The 26,969-nt window shown below is 36.1% G+C and overlaps 1 protein-coding gene across 2 annotated transcripts in view; it reads left to right on the top strand.

The window, feature by feature from the left end:
- IL1RAPL2 (interleukin 1 receptor accessory protein like 2) overlaps window positions 1-26,969 on the top strand; it is a 565,994-nt gene that overhangs the window by 510,383 nt on the left and 28,642 nt on the right. For both annotated transcript variants that reach the window (XM_036924997.2, XM_057495438.1), the window contains exons 5-6: window positions 1,597-1,726; window positions 17,074-17,219. In XM_036924997.2, the coding sequence (XP_036780892.2) occupies window positions 1,597-1,726; window positions 17,074-17,219 (276 nt within the window). The remainder of the gene's footprint in view (window positions 1-1,596; window positions 1,727-17,073; window positions 17,220-26,969) is intronic.

The raw sequence follows: 26,969 nt of genomic DNA, 5'->3' as shown, positions 1-26,969 counted from the left end.
TTTGAAATAGCTTTATCTAGTGCTCCAACCAGGGCAAAAATTACATGTTATGGAAAATTATATGCTATATTACAATTTATGAATTGGGGATTCCTTTGTCAGGAATGTCAAGATTGTGCTCTTTATACTATTTTTCCCTTAATGATCTATTTTGCAATTATAAAATAAAATCAATGCTGGCAAAAAATAATTGCTTATATGTTTGATAATAAATTTACAATTAGGACAAAGTTTTTAGCTATAACCACAAAGATGCATAAATAAAAGTGCTGCGGTGTTGCCTAGCATTATTTAAGTGCTGTGAGTAACTCAAAGAACATAGAAGATATGGTCAGACTGTTTTCCCTACATGTACTTTTTAAATGTACAACACAATGGTTCAACAGGTACCCATATTATTAAATCCTCACTCCCTCTAGTGCGGTTACTATCAACAGAGAAAGATGTTGCAGAATCATTAACTGTATTCTTGATGTTGTAGTACTGTCCCCATGACCCTCCTCCCTACCCAATCCAACCCCTCCCCCTCGATAACCACTAGTCACTTCTCAGTGTCTGTGAGTCTATTGCTGTTTTGTTCCTTCTGTTTTGTTTTGTTTTTATATTCCACAAACAAGAGTAATCATGGTACTTGTCTTTCTCTGCCTAGCTTATTTCACTTAGCATAATACCCTATAGATCCAATCATTTTGTTACAAATGGGAGGGTTTCTTTACTTTTTATGACTTAGTAGTATTCCATTGTGTACCATGTACCACATCTTCTTTATCCATTCATCTGTTGATGGACATTCAGGTTGCTTCCATACCTTCACTACTGTAAATAGTATGGCAATAAACACAGGGGTGCATATGTCTTTTTGAACAGGGATTTTGTTCTCTTTGGATAAATTTCTAGAAATGGAATTACTGGACTGAATGGTATTTCTATTTTTAGTTTTTTGAGGAACCTCCATGCTGCTTTCTACAGTGGTTGCACCAATATACATTCCCACCAACAGGGTAGGAGGGTTCCCATTTATCTGTATCCTTGCCAACATTTGTTATTTCTTGTCTTTTGGATAATGGCCATTCTAACTGGTGTGAGGTGATATTTCATTGTGGTTTTGATTTGCATTTCCTTGATGATTAACAATGTAGAACATCTTTTCATGTACCTTGTCCATGCAATCTTAATAAGAGTAGATAGGCTATGTTCTTCTCACCAATCAAAAATTAACTTATACTTTTGATTAATGTTAATGTCAAAGGCAAGTCCAAGTAAGCAGTAATTAATTGTCTCAGTAAAGAAAAATAAAAAGGATTCATTCCATTTGATTCATTCATATTAGTTCTTAGGAGCAAGACAGTAAAAACAAGCAGTTGTAACAAGTGAGTAACTTTCTTTACTTTCAAATTTTTGATAATATCTTGTATTTTAATATTTCCCAGAAACCCTTGTAACTAAGTTTTTCTCATGTACAGTGATAAGATAATTAGTAGAAGTGTTGAAAATTGGTTACTTCTGCATCTCCCTTGGGGTGTTAAATGATCCTTTTCTGTCTCCCAGTGATAACCAGGAGTCATTTGCTCATTTCTTTTCCTCTGTCATTCTCAGGTAAACCTCTGAACATCCCTTGCAAAGCATTCTTTGGATTCAGTGGAGAGTCTGGACCAATGATCTACTGGATGAAAGGGGAGAAGTTTATTGAAGAACTGGCAGGTCACATTAGAGAAGGTGAAATAAGGTACAGAAATTGAATTGTTTTTTTTTCTTTGGTGTCTTTGTAGTTAGGCAATGGAACATACTAGAAAAGCTTCTGCTTGGGATGTTCATTTTAACTCCAAATCATTCCATTTTCTAAAAGCTGATCTGGTGAAAAGAATGAGGCTGGCTACCTTAAGAAATGCAAATGTGTAAGCTTCCAATATTAAGGAGGTTTTTCTCAAGTTCTAAGAATATACCATGCAGTGTAATGACCCCTTCAAAGCTGCCTAAGCAAATTCCTTTGAGTTTCCAAAACTTAGGTCACTGTAACTCCACCTAGTCACAATGAAGATTCAAACTTTGTAGGTGACTCCTCAGCCCACTGGGCAAATGCTCATTTATTTCCTGGGAATGGATAACTTTCATTTCATAGGTGTAAAACTGCAATAGCAGTAGTACCGAGAATAGTACTCAGCAAGGTAACTTGCTGAATAGTGTTCATATTTCCAAGTCGCCCAGAAAGTGACTTTTCAGCTAGTACCTCCCTACACCCCTTTTTCCTCTCCTGTTAGACAGATACCTCTCTGGTACGGTTTTCTACTCTGTTGGTTTTCTAATCCTGTTCAGCGTGATCACTTTTGCACAAATAAAGGATAAGTCATTCCTCCTACCAGAGTCCATGGGATTGATGGTTTCACAGATGGTGATATATAATGTACATTTCTCATTCTGATAGAAATTAGGACCCTTCTCCCTCCACCCTTGTTAATAGTTATGTAGTGGAAACCAATCCAATATTGCAATGCAACTAATCTTAAAATGTATTATTTTACTTTTCTTATTCAATATATAGCAGTGTAAAAGAAAAAATTACATTTGATATAATTTACTATGATTAAATATAATTTGTAGTAACTACCATGACAGTTTCACTTCATGTGTCCAACCCACTCTAAGGGTTCATAACTTTGAGGGCCTATGAACCCCCTGAGAGCCTATGCACTATACTGACTATATAAGCATATTTCTAGGAAAAATCTACATGAAATAGTCCCTGACAGCAATAGTCATCAGAGAAATGCAAATTAAAAACCCATGATAACACTTCATACTCCCTAGGGTGTCTATAATCAAAAAGTCAGATTATAACAAGTATTGGTGAGGATGTGGAGAAATTGGATACACTGCTGGTAGGAGTGTAAAATGGTGCAGCCAGCTTGAATAATAGTGTGGCAGTTCCTCAAATGGTTAAACAGAATTATCAGCAATTCTCCTCATAGGTATATAACCAGGAAAAATCAAAACATACACCTACACATAAACTTGTATGCAAATGTTCATAGCAGCATTATTTATAACAGACAAAACATGGGAACATCCTAAATGCCCATCGCTGATGAATGGATAAATAAAATATGGTATAGTCCTACAATAGACTATTATTCAGCCACAAAAAGAAATAGATGAAAAGGAATGAACTACTGATACACACTACAACATGGATGAACCTTGAAAACATTCTCAATAAAAGAAGCCAGTGACAGAAGATCACATATTTTATGATTTCATTTATATGAAATGTCCAGAGTAGGCATATCTATAGATACAGGTAGTACCTTAGTGGTTGCTTAGGGCTAGAGGGATGGAGGGATATAGGTAAAACTAAAGTGTGTGGGTGTATTTTTTTTTGCTGTGATGGATACAATTTAACATAAAATTCATTATTTTGAAGTGTACAATTCAGTGATATTTAGTACATTCACAAGTTATGCAATCACTACCATTTAGTTACAGAAAATTTTCATTGCCCAGGAGGAGACCCTATAACCATTAAACAATCTGAGGCGCTTGTTTGAGGTGATGAAAATGTTATCATTGACTGTGGTAATAGTTGTACGTACCTGTGAATATACTAAAAATACAGTGAACTGTACATTTTAAATGGATGAATTGTATGATATATACTACTTACAAATAATTCTTAACTATTAATTCCCATTTGAACTTTTAATGTTTTGTTAGCCAATTTTAAGTTAAGGTTTATAAATTAATGCAATTGAATTTCATTTGAATTATTTCAGAAGATACATGTTTAGAATTATTCTCAATATATCTGCCTGTAAAAGACTTTAAGGCTCACTATTTATTTTTCAGAGAAATAAACTGGTCCCCAGAAGACAGGTAGTAGGTACAATGATATATAACAGCAAAATTTCCACTACCAAAAGGCTCAGAGCTATGTGTTATGATCCAGGATGGTAGTTATATGAGCCTAAGATAATTGTCTCCCTTTTCCTTGACATGACTGGATATTTCTGGATATTTTTAAATAAACAGATATATTGGGGTATAGCTGACATACAATAAACAGCAGGCAATCCAAAGAATACAATTTGTAGGGGCTGATTGATGTATGTATACACCTATGAAACCATCACCATAATCAAGGTAATAAGTATATCAGTCATGCACAAATTTCTTGGTACCCCTTTGTAATTCCTCCCTCCTGCTCTTCTTTCAAAATAACACTGATGTTTCTGTTACTATAAGTCAGTTTGCATTTTTATTTTATATAAATAGTATCATGCAATATGTACTCTTTGGATTATTCCACTTATAATTATTTTAAGATTCATCCCATCTTGTTATATGTATCAATAGTTCATTTTTTTTCAAAGTAGTTTTCCATTATATGAATAAAAACACTGGGATATCCAGTCACCATTGATATTTGGGTTATTTCCTGTTTGGGGGCTATTATAAATAAAGCTGCCATGAACATTCATGTATGCATCTTTGCATACACACACTTTCCTCTTTTCTTGGGTAAATGCGTAGACATGGAGTGACTGAATTATATAGAAGGTGTACATTTAACTTTTTAAATTCTTTTTTAACTCTTCTTAAACCAAATTTTATTTTTTTTGGAATAATTTTAGATTTACTGAAAAATTGTGAAGATGCTCTTAGTCTGCTCAGGCTAGTATAACAGAAAGTCCATCGACTGGATGGCTTAAACAACAAAGATTTTGTTTCTACAGTTCCAGGGATAGGCAAGTCCAAGATCAAGGTGCTAGAAGATTTCAGTGCTGGTGAGGGCCCACTTCATCATAGATGGCCATCTTCTTATAGTACCCTAACCAGTGCTCATATTGTGGAAGAGGCAAGACTCTGGAGTCTCTTTCATAAGGGCACTAATCCCATTCAACAGGCCTTCTCTCTCATGGTGTGATTACCTCCCTAAAGCCCCACCCCTAATACCATCACATTAGGGGTTAAGATTTTAACCTAACCCCAGTATGAATTTTGTGTGTGTGCGGGGAGGACAAACATCAGTGCGTAGTAGATAGTATAGAGATTTCCTGTGTACCCTATACCCACTTTTCCCTGTTATTAACATCTTAAGTTACTATGGTACACTTGTTCACCATTAATGAACTAAAATCAATACATTGTTATTACCTAAAGCCCATACTTTTTTCAAAGTTCCTTAGTTTTTACCTACTGTTTTTTTTTCCTCCAGGATTGTTTAACTTTTAAAGAATCTGCCAAACAATATTGTGAAGTGGTTATACCATTTTATAGAAGCACAGTTAGGCATTGCTGCTGTTCTTTAGCAGCAAATGATTACAGTGGTGGGAGACAAAGCATACATATGTGAAACTGTTCAATCCAGTCCAAACCACTATATTAGTCCAAACCACTCAGTCCAAATGAGCCAACCAGACAGTAAGGGCTATAGCAAGTCAACCTTGCAGGACTTGCAATACGCCTTTGTTTATTTGATTTTGTTAACATTCTCCTTTAGTAAAAAGGGCACGTATCTAATATTTACAGTGGAGGAAAGTAACATGGAAGTTGTTTTGAAAATTTCACAAAGCCCCTACTAGCTAACTAGAGACACCTTCACAGTGCAAACAAAGAGGCAGGAATTCCTGGCCAAGATAAACAAACAGTCGACCATTTTGTAATATTAATTGTGTGATCCGTGATCTCTTTGGGAGCTTGTGTTGGTGCAGGAATTCCTTTAGGCTAGGTTATTTATGCTAACACAGGAGTTAATTACTAGATTCTGTCCTCTAGCCTCCAAAGCCAATGTCCTTGAAACAAAGCATACAAGAGTTTTACACAGCGTGGCCTATTCAAACAAATCTGGTAGTTTCATTGAAAAAATTGCTAATCATACCATTAGTTCAACCAAGAGAAGATCTGCAGTTTTTCACAGCCCACACATTTTCTCCAAAGGGAACAGTTCTGACCACAGAACACTGAAGATATTAAATAGAGAATTCCTCTCAAAGGCATTTCCAGAAACAAAATTTCCTTCTGGAGGCATAGCTCCGCCTCCTAGTGCTGTATTTGCTTCATATTTTATTTGAATCCTGGCTCTTGTGTTGTGCATGAATGTCCAAAGTGCACTTCCAAGTAGATCTAAAAAATGGGGATGTGTGTAAATTGGTCTCAAGCAGTTGACTTGTGGAGAAGCTGCCACAGAGGCACTGAATCTGGCAGGAGGACCCGCCTCCCTGACTAGGTTCTCCATTTCCTGGGCAGCAGCTTGATCCTAGAAGTATGTGTTGCCACTTTTTCTCTCTTAGTATTGCCCCCAGAGGAATAGAGGACTTAGAAAAAAAACCTACCTAGGGAAAAATCTTGGATATTTCCCAAAGGCTTGATGAATCAATGTCAGTCAGACTACAGTAAGTACAAACTCTGTATTCAGCAGTTCCCATGCAGCTTAATGAGCATATTTGATCAAATCCTGACATGGATTTGGGAGTTTTCATTTGTTTGATCTCTGGGTTACTTTGACCACCATGGTTCTTTACATCCCTTAACTTGCAACCTATTGCCAAAGCACTCAGACTTCACTCTGTGCATACAGATTACTCTTTATATCCCTTTAGGCAGAAATTGGCATAGCCCTCCCAAGTCTCTGATGTTGCTAAGAGACTGAGCCCTTAAGAAATCTGAATCCAAATGTAGTATCTATTCACAACTGCCAGCCTATCCTGTACAACTACATCGTAGCTTTTCCACGGACCCTAAAAGATGTCATTTGTAGGGATGTTAAGGGAATTTGGTGTGTGCAGTAGCATAAGCTGCAATTATGCAAGCATGGTGATTCTTATCTACCATCTTAAAGTCATTGCAACAAGCTGCTCTCTACAAGCTCTACCATGTCTATTCAGAGAAATCAATTATTTGGAGGAGACCTAATGGAAACCATCAGTTGCACAGGACTTCCTAATTTCTGTCCCTCTATTAAAATGTGAATGACTTACATTGTAGGATAAGAGAGTTCATGAAAAGGAGTCACCTTTGGGCTGTGAGCATTCTAGGAAGGTCCAGTTCCATACCTTTATAGAACTTCCTTTTAATTAGTCTTACTGGAGGCTTGAGAATCATAAAAACAGGGAATTCACTAGTGAAGTATGTATTCCACAGTGCTAATAAAAAATGCCAGAGAAATTGGGTCATTCCTATTAAACAAGAAATAATAGTCTTTATGCTTTGCCTACAGGGTTGTGAATTGCCTCTCATTGTCAAAGGAAAATACATGAATTTCAATGCAGTAGCTTTGCCCCAGTGGAGAGTAATTTTTTATTATAAATCTCACTTTACAAATCTCCTTTCAATATCTAATGTTTTTTCCCTCAGGCAATACCATAAAACAGTTTAAAAAACCTTTTATAATTCTTGAACTGAAAAACTTACTAAATTTATCTTAAGATTTTTGAAGACAAGCTTCTTAAAATGCAAATAATATCATTTATTTTAATTCCTGAAAGGTTGCAAGATGAATATGAGCTTTGTATATTTTAGTTTTGATTTCTTCATTCCTCCTTCACCGCTTTCTGACCTTCTGTTTCTATCCCTTTGCCTTAACATTATCTCCTTGAATGACAGAACCGCTCTTAACAAAGGAGGGAATGTGATACAAGTGTGAAAATATTTTATTCTTGAAATAAGGTGAATCTTAAATACCGAAAATAACTTTTAAATAACTCACCAATTAAAACAAATATGGAGCTGTGAATATGTGATTTGTCCCCAAAGCATAGAGGAAACTGTTGAAGTCCCAGGCAGCCAGAGGCAAAATAATGGGCTCTGTTTTGGCAGCATCCCTCCATACTTTTTCAGTGTCTTGAAGCCCCGTACCTTTTCTGGCTTTCCCAAAATTGGGCTAAAAGAAAAAAAACTACATACACACATATCATCTTTTCTTTTTCCCCACTCTTACCTCATCCCCCTGGAAGAAGGAACTGATCAATCACCTTGCCTTTGATTTAAATGTTTCAAATTTCATCATACCTATATGTAAATGTAGATTTTGTAAGAATGAGGAGGCTTCAATGGAAAAGTAAACTTCATAAAGCAGCACAATTTATTTAGGGGGAGCCTTAATTACCACTTATCTAAAGGATCATTTTTGGAGGAGTGGTGACTCTGCTGTTCACCTTCCCACTTCCATCGTGGGTCTTAGCCTTGACCTTTGCCTAAAATTTTTAAGGCCTTCCTAAGACATATTTGTTATCTCTCTTCATTTACTGAGCATATTGTAGCTTCCCAGCCTCAATCAAATATGGTATCTTGAACTGTAAGCTGCTCTAGACAAGAAAACCTATAATTAGTTAATAATAGTAATAATAATAATTTCTCTTCAAAAATCATTTTGGTATTCTAAATTAAATTGAGATTTTCATAATAACCATCTGAGATAAATAGTGTCAGTTTATTTTACAGATTAAAAACAACTGAGGTTTAGAGACTGAGGAAGAGCTAGCTGTCCTTGGGTAGTTACTTCACAGTTACAGCAGAGCTAGATTAAATTCATCAAAACACAACTGGCAACAATCCTCAGTTGCCTAGAATGTTCTGTTGTCCTCCACGTTTAAGATATAAAGTCAAAACTTGCCTAGGACTGAAAGAAAGCAAAATCAGTTTAGACTGAGAATAAGCAGCAGCCCCACCATTAATCAGACTTGGAGAGCAGGCAGATAGGGCCGGCTGCAGAGTTAGCGAAAAGCACTGTTTTCCCAAGGTCACGCAGCAGTTGTAAAATGCTATGACAACCCCCACCTCCTGAGAGACTGCTGCTTTCTTACCAGCGGTGCCCCAGACCTGCTTTACTCTTGCCATATATTACTGGGGACACCCAATTACTAAACCACCCTCACCTCATGACAGTACCCAGCCCGTAGTCAATCCCCGCTTCTCCAGATCCTGCCTGAATAATTCCAACTGATCCAGAATTTATCAGGGCTTCCCTAGACTCTCCTCAGAATCTTTCAGTGGAAACCCAAACTTTACAAAAGATGCTTTCTTCCTCCCTTTAATCAAGGAGCTGCCCACATCCTCAATAGATTCAGTCAATAAATCTGATTTCCTCAGACTACAGGCTTAGTTTTGGTCTTTGACTAATGAGACTTTAACAGGCATTAAAAAAGGAAAGAAAGAAAGAAAATGGCACTAAAGAAAGGATTTTGTTTAATTGAGAGTTTTTTTAAAAAAAACATAACTCCTACTCTTGATACTCTCAATCATCATTCCTGGACAATCACTCATACTCAGAATAATAGAATAATGACCCAGAGACTGTGCAAGATACCTAGACATCAAAAGATGACTCGATTTGCTTTAAAAGACCATTTATGAAGAATGGAAGTTTTATTTTATTTTTGGAAAAATAGAATCTCTTTCCTCTATTTCATATGAGTGGGATTAAAAACAGTTATCCAGTTAAATTGAGTATGATTGACAAATGAATACTGTATATTTAAGGAATACAATGTGATATTGTGGTATATGTATACACTGTGAAATAATTACCACAATCAAGCTAATTAACATATTCATCTCCACACACAGTTACCATTTTTGTGTATGTGTATGGTAAGAACACCTGAGATATACTCTCCTAGCAAATTTCAAGTATACAGTACAATATTACTAATTGTAGTCATCATGCTGTATATTAGATCTCCCGAATTTAATCATCTTAATAACTGAAAGTTTGTATACCCTTTGACCAGCATCATCTTCTTTCTTCCCCAGTCCAACTCCTGGTAACCATCATTCTACTTTCTGTTACTATTAGTTTGGCTTTCTTAGGTTCCACATAAAAGCAATATCATACAGTATTTTTCATTCTCTGTGTGACATTTCACTTAGTGTAGTATTCTTCAGTTTCCTCTATATTGTCACAAATGACCAGATTTCCTTCTTTTTGAAGGCGAGTGATATTCCACTGTATATGTAAGCCACATTTTCATTATCTATTCATCCATTAATGAACTTAGGTTTTTTTCTTATCTTGACTATTATGAATAATGCAGAAATTAATATCAGAGTGCAAATATCCATGTAAAAATCTGATTTCATTTCCTTTGTATATATAGCCAGAAGTGGGATTGCTATATTATATGATAGTTCTATTTTAATTTTTTGAGTAATCTCCACACTGTTTTTTATAATGGTTGCACAAATTTATGTTCCCACTAATAATGTGCAGGGTTCCCTTTTCTCCACATCGTGGCCAACAATCCTTATCTTTTGTCTTTCTGGTAATAACCATTCTAGCAGGTGTGAGATGATATCTCATTGTGGTTTTGATTTGCATTTCCCTAATGGTAGTGAAGTGAAGTTGAACACCTTTTCATATATCTGTGGGTATTTGTATGTCTTCTTTGGGAAAATGTCTATTCAAGTCTTTTGCCCATTTTTTGATCAGGTTGTTTAATTTTATTTTTATATTGAGTTGTAAGAGTTCCTTGTATATTTTGGATATTAACCCCTTATCAGATATATAGCTTGCAAATACTTTCTCTATCCTGTACATTACATTTTCACTCTCTTTTTTAAATTGAGGTATAATTGACATACATTATATTAGTTTCAGGTGCACAACATAATGATTCTATACTTGGAAATGTTGCCAAATGATCACTGTAAGTCTAGTTAACATCTGTAGCCATGCATAATTACAGAAGTTTTTTCTTGTGATGAGTACCTTAAGATTTACTCTCTTAGAAGCTTTCAAATATTCATATAATACTATTAACTATAGCTACCATATTGTACATTACATCCCTATTACTTAATTATCTTATAACTGGAAGTTTGTACCTTTGACTCCCTTCATCTATTTTGCAAATACCCCCACCTCTACCTCTGGCAACCACCAGTTGTATTTTTTTCAAGATTCCATGTATACATGAGATCATACAGTATTTGTCTTTCTCTTTCTGGCTTTGGAAACTTTTTACTTTGATGCAATTCTACTTACCTTTTTTTTTTTTTTTGCTTTTGTTGCCTGTGCTTTTGGTATCATGTACAAAAATCATTGTCCAGACTAATGTCAAGAAGTTTTCCCTATATTTTCTTCTAGGAATTTAATGGTTTTGGGCCTTATGCTTAAGTCTAATCCTATTTGGGTTGAGTTTAGTATATGGTGTGAGACAATGTCAAGAAGTTTTCTCTGTGCTTTCTTCTAGTAGTTTTATGGCTTCAGACCTTATGTTAAAATCTTTAATCCTCTTTGGGTTGACTTTTGTATATGGCATGAGAAAAGCGTCCAATTTCTCGCCTGCATTTAGGTTTCCCAATATCACTATTGAAGAGACTGTCCCTTTACAATTGTGTATTCTTGGCATGTTTTGTGAAGATCAATTGACCACAGGTATGTGGATTTATTTCTGAGCTTTCTATTCTTCTTCATTGGTTTATGTCTTTTTTTATACTAGAACCATACTATTTTAATTATTGTTGCTTTGTATGATATTCCAGCTTTGTTCTTCTTTCTCAGGATTGTTTTTTCTATTTGTGGTCTTTTGTGGTTCCACATGAATTTTAAGATTGTTTTCTGTAAAGAGTGCCATTAGGATATTGGATGTTAGATCTGTAGATCACTTTGATCATTTTAACAATAATTCTTCTAATCCATGAATACCAAATCTTTCCATTCATCTGTGTCTTCTTTAGTTTCTTTCATCAGTGTTTTATAATTTCACTGTACATGTCTTTCACCTCTTTTGGCTAAGTTGATTCCTTAGTATTTAATTATTTTTGTTATTGTGAATGAGATTATTTTCTTAATTTCCTTTTCATACCTTTTCTGGTTTTAACTGAGCATTTTAAATTCTTTCATTTTCTCTTCTGTCTTAGCAAGTGAACCGTACTTTAGGAATTTTAGTAATAGCCCTAGAGTTTGCAATATACATTTACAACTAATCTAAGTCCATTTTCAAATACTATACTATTTCACAGGCAGTGCAGGTACCTTGTAACAGAGTATTCTCAATTTCTCCATTCTGCTCCTCAGAACACTGCTCTTATGAATGTTGCTTATCCAGAAGCTATAATCACCAAATACATCAATGCTATTATTTTTTCACATTCTTTATTGAAGAATAATTGACAAATACAATATATTGACAAATATATTTAAGGTATACAACATGATATTTGATATACATATACATTAGAGTGATTACCAAGATCAAGATAATTAATACACCCATCACCTCACATGATTAACATAATTAACAATTTTTTAATGTGGTGAGAATGCTTAATACCTACTCTCAGCAATATTGAAGTATATAATACCATATTATTAACTACAGTCACCATGCTGTACATTAGGTCCTCAAACTTATTTTTCTTATAACTGCTATTATTGCTATTAATATTTTGATCAAACTGTTACCCATTACATCAATTACAAACAGGAAAAATAAAATATCTTATCTTCATGTATTCCTTCTCTAACCTTACTTTCATTATGTAAAGCCAAATTTCTGACCTGTATCATTTTGATTTTCTCTGAAGAACTTTTAACATTTCTTGCAGGGCAGGTCTACTGGCAGTGAATTCCCTCAGTTTTCATTTGTCTGAGAAAGTCTTTATTTCTCCTTCACTTTCGAAGAATAATTTAGTGGATATAGTATTCTAGATTGGTGGTGGATTTTTTCAACACCAAATATTTCACTCCACTCTCTTCTTGCTTGCATGGTTCCTAAAGAGAAGTCTGATGTATTTCTTATTTTTGTTCCTCTATAACTAAGTTTTTCTCTCCAGACTTTCAAGATTTTCTCTTTGTTTTTGATTTCCTGAAGTTAGAATATCATATACCAAGGTGTAGATATTTTTAGAATTAATTGTACTTAGTTTTCTCTGAGTTTCCTGCATCTGTGGTTTGGAGTCTGTCATTAACTTTGGAAAATTCTCAGCTATTAATATTTCAATTATTTCTACTTTTCATTTCTCTCTTTCTTCTCCTTTTAGTACTCCCATTACATGTATGTTAGTCCTTTTGTAATTATCCCTCAAGTGTTTGACATTTTCTTCCATTTTTTTTCATGCTTTTTTCTCTTTGCATTTCAGTTTAGGTGTTTTCCATTGACATATCTTCAAAATCACTGATTCTTTCTTTGGCTATGTCCAGTCTACTGCTATGTCCAGTCTATAGCTATGTCTAGTCTATGAGCCCATGAAAGACATTCTTTATTTCTGTTACATTGTTTTGATTTGTAGCATTTCCTTTTGATTTGTTCTTAGAGTTTTCATCTCTCTGGTTACATTACCCATGTGTTCATGAATGTTGTTCCCTTTTTTCCTTAAAGCCCTTAACATATTAATCATAGTTACTTTATATTCCCAGTCTGATATTTCCAATATTTCCGCCATATCTGTATGGTTCAGATACTTTCTTTGTTCCTTTAGACTGTGTTTTGTTTTGTTTAATGTTTTTTGCTTTATAACATGTCTTATAATTTTTTGTTGTTGTTGAAAGCCATATTTGAAATGTCAAGTGAAAGGAACTGAGGTAAATAGGCCTTTAGTGTGCAATATCATGTTTATGCATCTAGGAGTTAGGCTGTGTTTACCATTTTCTATAGTTGTGGGTGTAAGAGGCTAAAATTTCTATAATGTTCTTGTTTGTTTCCGTTGTTTCATTTGGGTTTTCCTAGAGACTGCTTCTTAAGAGGGTGTCAGCTTTGCAGTTCTTTCAGCTGAAAGCCCTTGTTATCATACAGGAGCCTGACTGATGTAGTGGTAAGCATTCTTTAATCCTATGATAAAATCTCAGTCTTTTAGTGAGCGTCTGTGTCTGGGCTGTGATCTCCACAAGTGTTTCTCAGCTTTCCTCCCCTTATTAGGTGAGACAGGAAAGCATGATCATGCTAGAGTTGAGTATTTCCCTTCCCTTTGGTAAGCAAAGTTTAGTAAAGCTCAAGTAGTTTAGTTCTGGTAAAAGAGTTTCCCTTAAGGGCAGGCCTTTGTTAAGAACAGAATGCTGTGGGCTCATTTCGAGATAGTTGCTTTTCCCCTTCCCCTGTCAGAAGCACAGTGGAACCTTTCTCTGATCTTCACCCTGAGATCCTGGTAGGGCTTCTGGAAGCAAAAGTCATGTAAGTGTAGGGCACTCCTACTGTTAGGTCCATTGGATTTTTTTAACTCTCAAGCTAGTCCATACTGGGCCTACAGTGGTTCATCAGTTACAGTGTGTTTCTACTGCTGCTGGCTCCTGCTTCTGGGATTCTGCTCCCAGTTCAGTGATTCTCAGTATTTGACTCTATCTCAAATTTTCGGGGCAAGAGTTTCAACTGTGACCTCAGTACTCTATTGGACCTAAGAAGAATTGTTGATTTTAATTTTGCTCAGCTTTTTTCTTGTTGAAAGGGTGCAAGTGACAACTTTCAAACTTTTCTAGTACTACTTTTAATAATAGGTGTTAACTGAATAAAACTTCTGAAGGTAGTGATTTCTGTCACCTGAATTTTTTTTCTATTTTGCCAGTGTTCACCGCTGCATATAACTTGCCCTTCAATGTTAACCCTTGGAATGAAATACTTCTGAAGTTATTTGAAGTATATCCCAGGATTGCCTCATTTGTATCCTCCATTCTAAAACCAATCTCTTCACCACCTAGCTTATTGCACTTAGCATAATACCTTCTAAGTCCATCCATGTTGTTGAAAGTGGCAGGATTTCTTTCTTTTTTATGGCTGAATAATAGTCCATTGTATATATGTACCATATCTTCTTTATCCATTCATTAACTGATGGACACTTTGGCAAAGAATCATTGAGTGTTACATATCGATATTTGCTAGGAAATTGTGACTACTCTGCAGAGTGATTTTTAGTGATACATACAAACTTGCTCCTTAGTTCTAAAAAAGAAAGTTACTTCTTGATTTTCAAGAGCTGATAATTAATATACCTTATATATATTAATAGATGGATGAAGAGCCATTTTTCAAACCTTCTTTCTAGATTCTTTCTTCAGCCTGTGAACTGTTTTTGGGAACTGCATTAGAAATAAAGAGGGGAAGGCTTGGTCTGGAGGGATAGGATCAGCTTTCTGTCTCATGCCTGGCAGAGGATGTGGCTGCCCTATATGTGAAACTTTAAATCAAACTTGATTTGTGGTGCTTAAGCAGCTTCTGACACTAAAGGGGGTTTTTCCATAGCAGGTTACACAGAACTAAAAGAACTGAGTGTAGTAGTGGGATTTATCCACAGCAGGGAGAAAATGGAGAGAGTAAAAATACAACGTAAACCGTGAAGACAGTAAATTCCCATTTCATTCTTAGGCATATGTTGCAAGAGGAAAAAAGAGAGAATAATTACAGTTTTAGCCAGGAAGAGAAAGTTAATAAAAAGACTACCAGTAAAATGTGGTTAAGAAAATTCTTATATGTGTCTGGGTTCAATGCTGGTACATAAATGTAAAGGGCAAAAACAGGAGAATTATGCAAGTTATAAATGCCAGTTTTATTAACTCTCAGATGTGTATATTACTGGAAAGGAACAGAAACAGGTTTAATTTTGAAAGGACGTCTATTTGGAATATAATCTTGGCTTGAGATTTCATAGAAGACTCTCAGAGTCTTGGAACTCTCTTCCACCAACCCAACCTTAAGCCCTTCCTTTCCTCAAACGGCAGCCAAATGGGATTAAGCCAAGAGAATTTTAAATATCAATAAATGTAAATACAAATATTTTTAGAGGAGCCAAAATGTAAACAATATAACTTTGGATAATGAAATGTTGATGTGAAATAACATTCCTTTGAGTGTTCATAGTGTTATTTACTTTTTAAATCAATTTAAATTATTTTACCCCCACAACAAGGCTAAGGTAAGCATGGTAGTTATTTTTCTCAATTGAAAGATGAATTAAACTAAGACATCATTGAGTTAATGATTTGTAAGTTTCCAGCTTGATCTTTTAAGTGGAGGCCTATACTTAGAGCCCAATTTTCACTGAGCACAGTTGTCTTTTTCCAACTTTATGCTAAATGCCAGTATATCAGAGGGTTCTTCTGTGCATTATTAACCAGGCATCCCAAAAGGAGATTCGAATTACTTCCAATACCCCAATTTTCCATCTTACAAACACATGTATTTAAGAACCTCACTGCAGAACTTAATGGCAGGATTGCTGCCATATAGACTCTTGGTCCACTCTTTCTTTGGCAAAATGGAGGAGGAGATGGGAAAGTCAGCAGGGTACCCACTTTCACCTCACCCTAGAGGCACCTGGCCAATAGTGAACATTTAACTCTCCAAAGAAACAGAAAACACACTCTTCAGGAAAGGTTCCTGGAAATTTAGCTCCTCTGTGGAGAACACCTGTTCTTAACCATTCAAGGCACTTTGCAACTTGAGAAAGCAAAAAAGCAGGACTATGACGAAACATCACATAGGGCTGTTTTTTTTCCTGTAAGGGGACAAAGGGGAAAGAAAGTGGGGCACAGTATCTGGAAAAAGCAGGACCATGGCAAGGGGCTAATATCACTGGGGATTAGGACAGGCGGCACATGCCAACATTAGCCACAAGTAAGACAAAAGTAGAGAATGGGCTTCCCACTGATATTTGGGAATAGAAGACCATTAAGCACTCTCAGTTTACTTCTTGTGAGGCAACCATTTTCAAGAACCCTTTCTTTACCCTCCCATCCCCTGTTGTCAAAACTCTAACCTCTAATACAAACCTGATACTCGTACATAATTTTTTCCTTCATGCCATGGTGCAGAAATCTGATTTGCTTTCATAAACTCAGCTTAGACTATGGAGCCCAAAGTTTCCTCCTTTTTTGTCTCACAAATCATATTGGCTTCATTTATTAAAGCCTAGTGACATGTAAATATTTCTTTTTGCTGAGTGTATTTTTCAGTTCTTTCTTTTCCCATCTGATCTTCACATCAAGAGCCATTTTTTGTGTTCTTATTGAAGGTTCTGAACGTATATCTAGTAAGGACTCTCCATGTCCTCTGGAGACCTGTGTCAGCTATGTTAACATCTGCAGAATTTGCATTGCTGCTCTACCCCCAAATCAAACCAATTCAGCCAAGGGTACTATCTTTATTTCAGGCTCCTCAAAGAGCATCTTGGAGAAAAAGAAGTTGAGTTGGCACTCATCTTTGATTCAGTGGTGGAGGCTGACCTGGCAAATTATACCTGCCATGTGGAAAACCGAAATGGACGGAAACATGCCAGTGTTCTGCTGCGTAAAAAGGGTATTTATTTTTAAAACTATTACTATGGTTTGTTTAGCTACCAAATAAATATTGAAGTTAGATATGTTTCCTGGCCTTATTTTGTCATTTAGCATAAACTTTTATGAAACATTCTTTTTAAGGAGAAATAACTCTCCTGATGTAGATAGTAGCATAAAGTGCCAATAATCTTCCATACCATCAGGAAGTAGATATATAAAATAAAATATTGTTATGTATTAAATCCAGTGAGACAAAATCTACCTTGGTTGTAAGTGTTACATAAAGTTTGATAGGTGTTGGGAGGAAGTGGGGGAGTGGACAAAACAGAGGAAGGGAAGTAAAAGGTACAAACTCCCAGTTACAAAATGAATAACACATGAGGAAACAATGTACAGCATAGGGGATACAGTTAATAATATATAAGCAATTAGGTGACAGATGGTAGCTAGATTTATAGTGGTGATCACTTCCTAACATATATAACTGTTGAATTACTATGTTGTATACGTGAAACTAATGCATTATTGTCTGTCAACTACATTTCAACTTAAAAAATTTGATAGGTATAGACATTTAAATTTTTCTCTATATCTCAAACTCATCTTATATTGCTTAAGTGAAATACCAGGGATTTGAGTAGATGAGAAACAAAGTCACTATTTTATTCCATGACTAAAATATAAATAAAAATAATAGTATATAATATCCTTATAATTGTTATAATAAAGGCTATAAACAATATTTCATAATGTGACCTAGTGTTAAGAGGTCTTCAGCAGGTGCATATACTTTCGAATTATTTGATATTTATGGAGATCCCCCTTTAGAGTTAGTTTCAGATGGGTTGGAAACTGTATATAAAGGGCAAAGAAAAAAAAACCTCTAAGTTTACAGATAAAGGAGACAAAAGCAGACATAGAAACAATGATCCCAGCAGCTGGAGCAGCTTCTGAGATTGGCTCTTACCCTGTCACAACTCCTGATTACTACAAAAGGCTAAATATTTTCTGTGTGTGTACGTCTGGCAAAGGTTTTGCAAATATAACAGAACAAATGTTCTCAATCAGAGTTCTTGTTATCTAGGCTATAGAGCAATAGAACACACTGAATCAGCAAGGTCACCGTTGTACCTCCCAGCCAGGATGGAATTTCGATTTTCCAGCCAGCCCTAATACTTGACCTTGACTAAAAGCCCTGGGAAAGCAGGGAAATATAATTATTCTGAGAATAATGCTTTTATCTCTTTAGTACTATTTCTTATTCTGTTGGAACTGATTCTGTCTTAAACTAATTTAAGTATAAAGGAGTCTAATATGAAAAGTATAATCAAGAGACACTGGTTCAGGAGATTCTGTTCCAGCCACTGATTCAGCTATGTGATTTAGTAGGATTAATGTGTCTGATTAAACATCCTGAACCTCAGTAGTTCCCTCATCTGTAAAAGAGGGGTGATAATATCTACCTTGTAGAGTCACTTTGAAGTTCAAACGATAATGATATGGTGTGAAATATACCACACTCAAACAGTGTTATTGTATGGAACATGAATAACTTCTGTGCATTAGGCAACCACTTAGTCGAATGACATGAAGAGCAGATATTGATGAGGTCCAGATACCTTGAGGCAATGATCACTTTATTCCTGTCCCTCTCAGTCTTATTTTAGTCTCAGAGATCTTCCAAGCCAGAATCTGCTGTACCTCTTTATCCTCAGCAACTTGGGGAGTGTTTGACCACTAATAGGCATTACGATTCATGAAGGAATAAAGTTCTCTTTTATTATTGAGGATCATGTATAGCAAGCATTGTGCTAGGCACTGGGGGAAAAAGTGATGAATAAGATAGACATCCCCAAGTCTTTGTGGGGCTTATAGGCTTCAGAGTAGGGAGGGTATAAAGAAAGATGAACATTAAACGTTGAACCTAAGATTGCACAAAAGATATATAGTGTTACTGCTATGAGAGAAAATAAGAGGAGATCATATCATTCAGTCAGTGGGGATAGAAATAGCCTTATTTGAGTTTGAAAATAAATCCATTTCTCTTTAATAAGTAAAGCAACCACTAGCAACCCTTAAAATTCTTAATAACAAAATGACACTAGAAATGAGGGCACACTGTAAAACTGCCATCTCCCATGGTTTCTGTAAGGAAACATGTTTAAATCATGAATAACTGGGCATGTTAATTCTCACCTTCCTGATCTCTGAATACTAGAGTTCCCCATGGTCCCCTCTTTTCACTCACTTCCTAGATGATTTCATTCCATCTCCATCTTGTTTGCTTGCCATTTACATGCTGACACTCCCAAATTTATATCTCTAGCCTGGACTTCTTGCCTGAACTCCAGAGTTGTATACCTAACTGCCTATTCAACAATATTTTTAAAAACTCCACTACTGGACATATCTTGTAGGTGTATCAAGCTTTACTTGTTCCAAACATGATTCCTGATTTTTCCTCCTTATAAACCTGATCCTCCCAGTTGCCTTCTTCATCTCCATCACCATCCCTCCAGTTGCTCAGGCCAAAATCCTTGGAGTCATTCTTGACTTTTTCATTTCTCTACTTATATTACATGCTATACCTAGTCCACCAGCAAATCCCATGGCTCTACTTTAAAAACATATCCAGATTCTGATCATTTTCCCCACATTCACTGCTACCACCCTAGTCTGAGCCACTAGCATCAATTGCCTGGCTTATTGCAATAGCCTTCTGCTTCTCCCTTGTTGCCCTATAGTCTATTTGCACAGCAGCCAGATGATCTTTTCAATGTGTAAGTCAGATCATATTATTCCTCTAATCAGAACCCCTCCAATTACAGAACTCTATTACATTTAGGATGAAATCCCAAATCCTTGCCATGGCCCACAAAGCATGACACAGTCTGTTCTCATTTCTGATCTTATTTTCTAAAACAATCTGCCTCAAACATTGCACGTAGTAGCCTCCTTTCTATTTTTCAAGCTTACCAAAGACAGTCCTGGCTCATGGTCTTTGCACTATTTCCTCTGCCTGCAACACCCTTCCCCCAGCTGTCCTGAAAATTCATTTCCTCTTTTTAATACAGGTCTCTGCTTAAATATTACCTACTCAATAACAGGCCTTACCTGGCCACCCTATGTAAAATAGTACTACCCATCACTTTCTTTTTTAAATTTTTTTAGCTTATTGAGGTCAAATTGACAAAATTTTAAGATATTGATAGTGTACATGGTTTGATATACATATAACACTGTGAAAGAATTTCCCCCTTTGAATTAACACATCCATCACCTCACGTATTTACCTTTTATTCCTGTGCATCTAAGAGGTGTGCATTTAAATTCTATCCTTTTAGAAAATTTAAATCATACAATACAGTGTTATCAACTATAATCACCATGTTATACATCAGCTCCTCAGACCTTATTCATCTTATAACTGAAAGTTTTTACCCTTTTACCGATTGCACCCTATTTCCTTCCTTACCCTCCAGACCCTGACAACCATTTCTCTATTCTCTGTTTCTATGACTTCAATAATAATTTTTTTAGCTTCCACATATAAGTGATACCATGAAGTATATATTATTGACCTTTTTCTGTGTGGCTTCTTTCATTTAGCATAATGCCCTCCAGTTTCATCCATTTGGTAACAAATGGTAAGATTTCCTTCTTTCTTAATTCCATTATATATACAGTAGACCCTTAAATAACATGGGTTTGAACTGTGTGAGTCAACGTATACATGGACTTTTTTCAGTAAATATATTGGAAAATTTTTGGAGCTTTGTGACAATTTGAAATAACTTGCAGACAAACCACATAGCCTAGAAATATTTATAACATAAGAAAAAGTCAGATATGTCATGAATGCATAAAATATATGTAGATGCTAGTCTATTTCATCATTTACTACCATAAAATATATACAAATCTATTACAAAAAGTTAAAATATATTAGAACTCATGCAAACAAGCTTATGTGGTAAGAAATCATAACTACATAAAATTAACTGTAGTGCATACTACTGTAATAATTTCATAGCCACTTCCTGTTGCTTTTGTGGTGAGCTCAAGCATTGTGAGGATCCATTTAAAATGTGATGTGACACTTATTGTTGCGTGAGCAGTTTTCTTTCCAGTAAATTGTGTATTGCAGTAAAAAGTGATCTCTTGCAGTTCTTGAATATTTTTCATCATGCTTAGTGCAATACCATAAGCCTTGATTAACACCATGGGACCCATACAAAGTGCCTCTAGTGATGCTGGATGTACTCACAAGAAGCAGAGAGAAGTCATGACATTACAAGAAAAAGTTGAATTACAAGACATGTACTATAGACTGAGGTCTGCAGCTGTGGTTGTTTGCCATTTCAAGATAAATGAATCCATCTGAAAGACCATTGTTAAAAAAAAAGGAAAAAGAAATTGATGAAGCCGTCACTGCACCTCTGCCAGCAAGTGGGAAAATCTTGCACTTTTCCCAGAAATGCAGCTTTTTAAAAAATCACCTTTTGAAAATGCAGCTTCTATGAGGGTGTGGGATTGCTGTAACAACAACATACCTAGAGACTATTAATACAATTTGAGAAAAAGCAAAGTTATTATATGACAGCTTAAAGCAAAAGGAAGGTGAAGGATCTAAAGCTGGAGAATTTAATGCCAGCAAAGGATAGTTTGATAATTTTAGCAAGAGGTTCGGCTTAAAAAATATCAAGATAACAGGAGAAGCAGCTTCTGCCAACCAAGAGGCAGCAGACGAGTTCCCGTTAAGAAAATTATTGAACAGAAAGGATATCTGCCTGAATGGGTTTTTAATGTAGATGAAGGTGCCCTGTTTTGTAAAAAAAAATTTTTTAAAGAGCACAAAGGACATATATTAGTAAGGAAGAGAAGCAAGCACCAGGATTCATGGTAGGAAAGGAAACGCTAACTCCACTGTTTTGTGCAAATACAGTCGGGTTTCTGACCAGGACTGCCCTTAAATATAAAGGTGCTGACCCCAGCCCTCAAAGGTCAAAGACAAACACCAACTGCCAGTCTTTTGGTTGTTCAAAAATAAGGCCTGGACACTGAGAACTCTTTCTCTGAGTAGATTCAATTAATGCTTTGTCCCTGATGTCAGGAAGTACCTTTACAGTAAGGGCCTGTCTTTTAAAGTTCTTCTGGTACTTGGACCATGCCCCTGACCACCTGAAACCCCGTGAGTTCAAAACTAAAGCCATTGAAGTGGTCTACTTGTCCCCAAACAGAATGTCTCTAATTCAGCCTCTAACTCAGGGAGGCAAAAGGGCCTCTAAACCTCATTACACATGATACTCCAGGAAAAAAAATTGTCAGTGCTTTGCAAGAGAACCCTGATAGAGAGAATATTAAAGTCTGCAATGATGGCACCCTTGAAGATGCCATCATTGTTATAGAAAAAGCCATCAAGCCCAAAACAATAAATTTCTGCTGGAGAAAACTGTGTCCAGATGTTGTACATGACTTCACAGGATTTAGGACAGAGCCAGCCAAGGAAATCATGAAAGAGACTGTGGATATGGCAAAAAAAAAGGTGGGGGTTTATGTGGGTTTAAGGGTCTCAAGATATGAATCTTGGAAAAATTCAAGAACTAACGGACAGTACCCTAGAGGAATTCACAGAAGACAACTTGATGGAGACGAGTGTTTCTGAACCAGTGTCAAATGTTGAGGAAGAAGATGTAGAGGAAGCAGTGCCAGAGAACAAACTGTATTTAGACTATCTGCCAGAAAGGTTCAGATAATTTAAGACTGCTTTTGACTTCTTTTACGATACGGACCTTTCTATGCTTTGGTCAGTGAAACTAAAGCAAATAGTGAAAGAAGGACTGGTGTCATATAGAAACATTTTTAGTTTCTATAAAGCAAAAAAGTCAGACAGAAATGACAATGTATCCCTGTAAAGTTACCCTGAGTGTGCAAGCTTCTCCTGCCTCCCCTTGCATCTTCTCAGCCTCTTCCGCCTTTGCCACCTCAGACCCAGCAAAACCGACCTCTCCTCTTCCTCCTCCTCCTCAGTCTACTCAGTGCGAAGATGACAAGGCTGGAGACCTGTAGGATGATCCACTTCCACTTTATGAATAGGAAATGATCATCATGCCATACAGTCAGTAAACTTATTTGTGGTGTATGTGTGTGAGCATCTTCATGTGAAAATCGAATCACTGTATGGCAAGGACCGTATGAGAGGTTTTTGTGTCATCATCATCATCAGCTAAGTATTCACCTTGTGCAAGACTTGTATGGCAGTGGATAGTCTATCCTTACATAGGCATAAGGTGAGTGATATTTAATATAAAATTCATAATGTGTTAGTTGTCTTACTATTTTATAACTCTACTTTCATAGAATTACATTACTGTTCAGAATGCCTCTCTCGTTATTAGGGAAACTGAGTATCAGCCTATCAGCACATGTGATTTTTAAGACATGTAACAATGTTTCTCATACTGCAGTACTGTATGCTATAAAAATTTTGTGATTCATTCATCGGTGTAGAAGCTAGGCTACCATGAAACAATGGTATCGGTTACACTAGGCTACCATGGAGCAATCATATTGCCGTGTCTTTATTATCAGTGCATCAGTCATTATACTTCTAAATAAATATGAATTTCTTGGTCACATTAACCTTTCATTTTTTATCTCTAGTGTTAGCAATACATATACCATGACAGTGTTTTGTATCATATAAGACACTGTTTATGTTGGTACTGACAGATGATTCACCCAGCAAACAGACAATGTAAGTTTAGTATATCAATAAATATAGTACAGTACTATAAATGTATTATCTCTTCCTTATGATTTTCCTAATAACATTTTCTTTTCTCTAGCTTACTTTATTATAAGAATACTGTATATTATACATTTAACATGCAAAATATATGCTAACCAACTATTTATGTTATCACTAAGACTTCCAGTCAGCAGTAGGCCATTAGTAGTTAAATTTTGGGGGAATCAAAGTTATATGGTAGATCTTCAACTGTGTGAGAGGTTAGTACTCCTAACCCCAACAATGTTCAAAGGTCAACTACGTATGCCATATTTTTCCTGATCCATTCATCATCCACTAATAGACTACCCATCGCCTATTTTTCCTCTCACTTGCTCTGTTTACATATTTGCTTCTTGTCTTTTCACCACAACTAGAATGCAAACCCCATGTGAACAATGGACTTTTCTGTCTTATTTACTGCTGTATTCCTAGTCCATAGAACATAGTAAGTGCTCAAAATTTTTGTTGGGGAAAATGCTCCTTCTAGAGGTTCCAGTGCAATAGGGTGGGGATGGTTATGAGGGATTGGTAAAGAGAGGATTCTCTGTAATCTTGTCTTGACTATGTCTGCCATGGGTTATCTAAGTGCATTTCTCTTTTCAAAAACATTCACTTTCCAAATTGGGGGTTGAAAACTCAAAACCTCAGGGACCAGGCATATATTGAAATTTTTAAAAAGGAGGACTAGATATTTGAAAAAAATAAAATAAAACACAGGCTAGATAAAACATGCCTTGCTTTAAAGGGGCAGTCACTACTCTTTTCTAGATTATTGCCATACTTGCTGGAATGTGAACCCAGGGATGTGAGAACTTCAGAGTTTTCAAGTGTAGTTGGAAGACTAGATATGGTTTTTTAAATTTTAGTTTCACTTATTTTAAACACTATACAAACCAAGAAAACCTTTTTTTTTTTTTGGCCCACAGTATACCAGTGTGTACTCTGTCTTGCGTAGCAGTCAAATTTGTTCACTGTGCTTTGCAGTTCATCTTCTCTTACTCCATTTTCTTTAGGAGCTCTGACAATATGGTGGAGCTCCAGAAAAGAGCAAGAAGCCCTGTGGTCTTGCTCCAACTTTCTTAATCGCACTGAGCTCTGGCTTGTCTTGCAGAACTTCAGATATTTCCTTTGGAGCTGAACCTTCCAGGCCTCATCACATCATAGCCTGACCTCAGTAACTGCAGTGTTTCCACCTGGAATATTAGTACAGTCTGTTTTAGAAAACAGTAACTTCCTCATGAGCTGTAAGTCAAACATTGAAAATACCCTAAATGGTCATTATGGCATAAAACATTTGATTAATTCTTTCATAAACTGACAAGGCCTTTCGTAAGATGAAAACATCTGTCTAATATACACAATTAACAGGGTCAGGCTTTCTCAAAGCAAGACATCCTTACCTATGTATCTTCTACCTGCATCTACCACTTCCTCACTCTCTGATGGACTATTGCCAGTAAGTACAACTAACATTTCAGTAAGAAGTACATTCCAATTTTATTTTCTTTTGGTGAACCAAGACTCTGAACTGACGCTAAAGAAACTCTCATAATTGTTTCTTCTCTATGCATACTCCCTTTTCCACAAACAAAAGCGTATCAATCAATCAATTTCTCCCTCTCTCTCTCTCTCCTTCTCTGTCTCTGTCATCATTCCTGGTGCTACTATCCCACTCTGAACCTCCAACTTGTATAGGAAAACTTCAGGTGTGATCTACTAATTGGCATTCCAACTTACTAACAAGCTCAGAACATTTCCAGCCTTTCTTCTCTCCACTCCTTTGGCTCCAGCTGCTATTTGTCACATTTTGTGATGTCTGATCTTTGTGTTCAAAGTGAATAAATCGTTGGATTCAACCTAAGAAGGTTAAGAAGAATTATACTTGTACTTTGAGTGCCTAGGAAAAGTTACAATCCCATAAATATTTGCTGTTCTGGCTATAACTGTCCTTGGAAAGTGTATACAAGACACAGTCCAAATAAAATGATTTTCATCTTCTCAGTTGGGAAATGTCCCTAGAAGTATAGATCCTGCTGAGATGGAATATGACAGTTGAAAACAGAAGACAAAAGAAAAGCCAGGTGTCATATGGGTGATGGCAATTCTGCCCTCTGATTATAGGATACATGTTTCCCTTTTAATGTGACTGCCAGGGCTGAATCAAAAAATACTGGTTGAGTCTCAGGGACTAGGCCCACAGTTTTCAGCATAAACAGCCATCTTTAGGTAATATCTTTGAAAGGTATTTTTATAAAATTTTTATAAAAACCACAAAGGTACTTTTCACACCACAGTTTTCTTCCTTAAATTTACTCCAGACCACTAGTCCCTTCTTGGAGTTACCAAAGGGGAGGGGTGCGGGAGGGAGGGATAAGGGGATTGTGGGGTATCATGATTAGTACACATGGTGTGTGGGATATCTCGGGGAAGACAGGGTAGCACAGAAAAGACAAGTAGTGACTCTGTGGCACCTTACTACACTGATGGACAGTGACTGCAATGGGGCATGGGGGAACTTGATAATAAGGGTGAATGTAATAATCACATTGTTTTTCTTGTGAAACTATTACAAGAGTGTATATCGATACGTTAATAAAAAAATTTACTGCGGAAAAATTGGGTCTTCTACTTGGGAGCACAAATTGTTCCTGCTGCTGATGTTTTCCGTTCACCTAATAGCAACTCTACTCTGTAAATTACATGGAAATTACTGAAAAAGTTACCATTAAGTGACTTTGAAAACAGTTGAAACCTGTTCTGACCAAAGAAAGAGACACAGAGACAGAGAGTCCAAGAAATTTACAAGATGAAATGAACATTTTACAGCAGAAAAACACATGTTGAATCAAGTCAATCAATACCGTAAGATCAAAGAGAAGTCAGTTTGCAAAGTAACAAAAAAAATCATATTGCTCTGTCAATTTAACACTAGCTGTTAAGAGTGCATAGCTGAGGTAAAGTGTGAGAAAATAAGTA

This window comes from Manis pentadactyla, chromosome X, assembly GCF_030020395.1.
Source record: "Manis pentadactyla isolate mManPen7 chromosome X, mManPen7.hap1, whole genome shotgun sequence".
NCBI lineage: Eukaryota > Metazoa > Chordata > Mammalia > Pholidota > Manidae > Manis > Manis pentadactyla.
The sequence above is the reverse complement of the archived record's forward strand: the minus strand, read 5'-3'. Positions and strand labels throughout refer to the sequence as shown.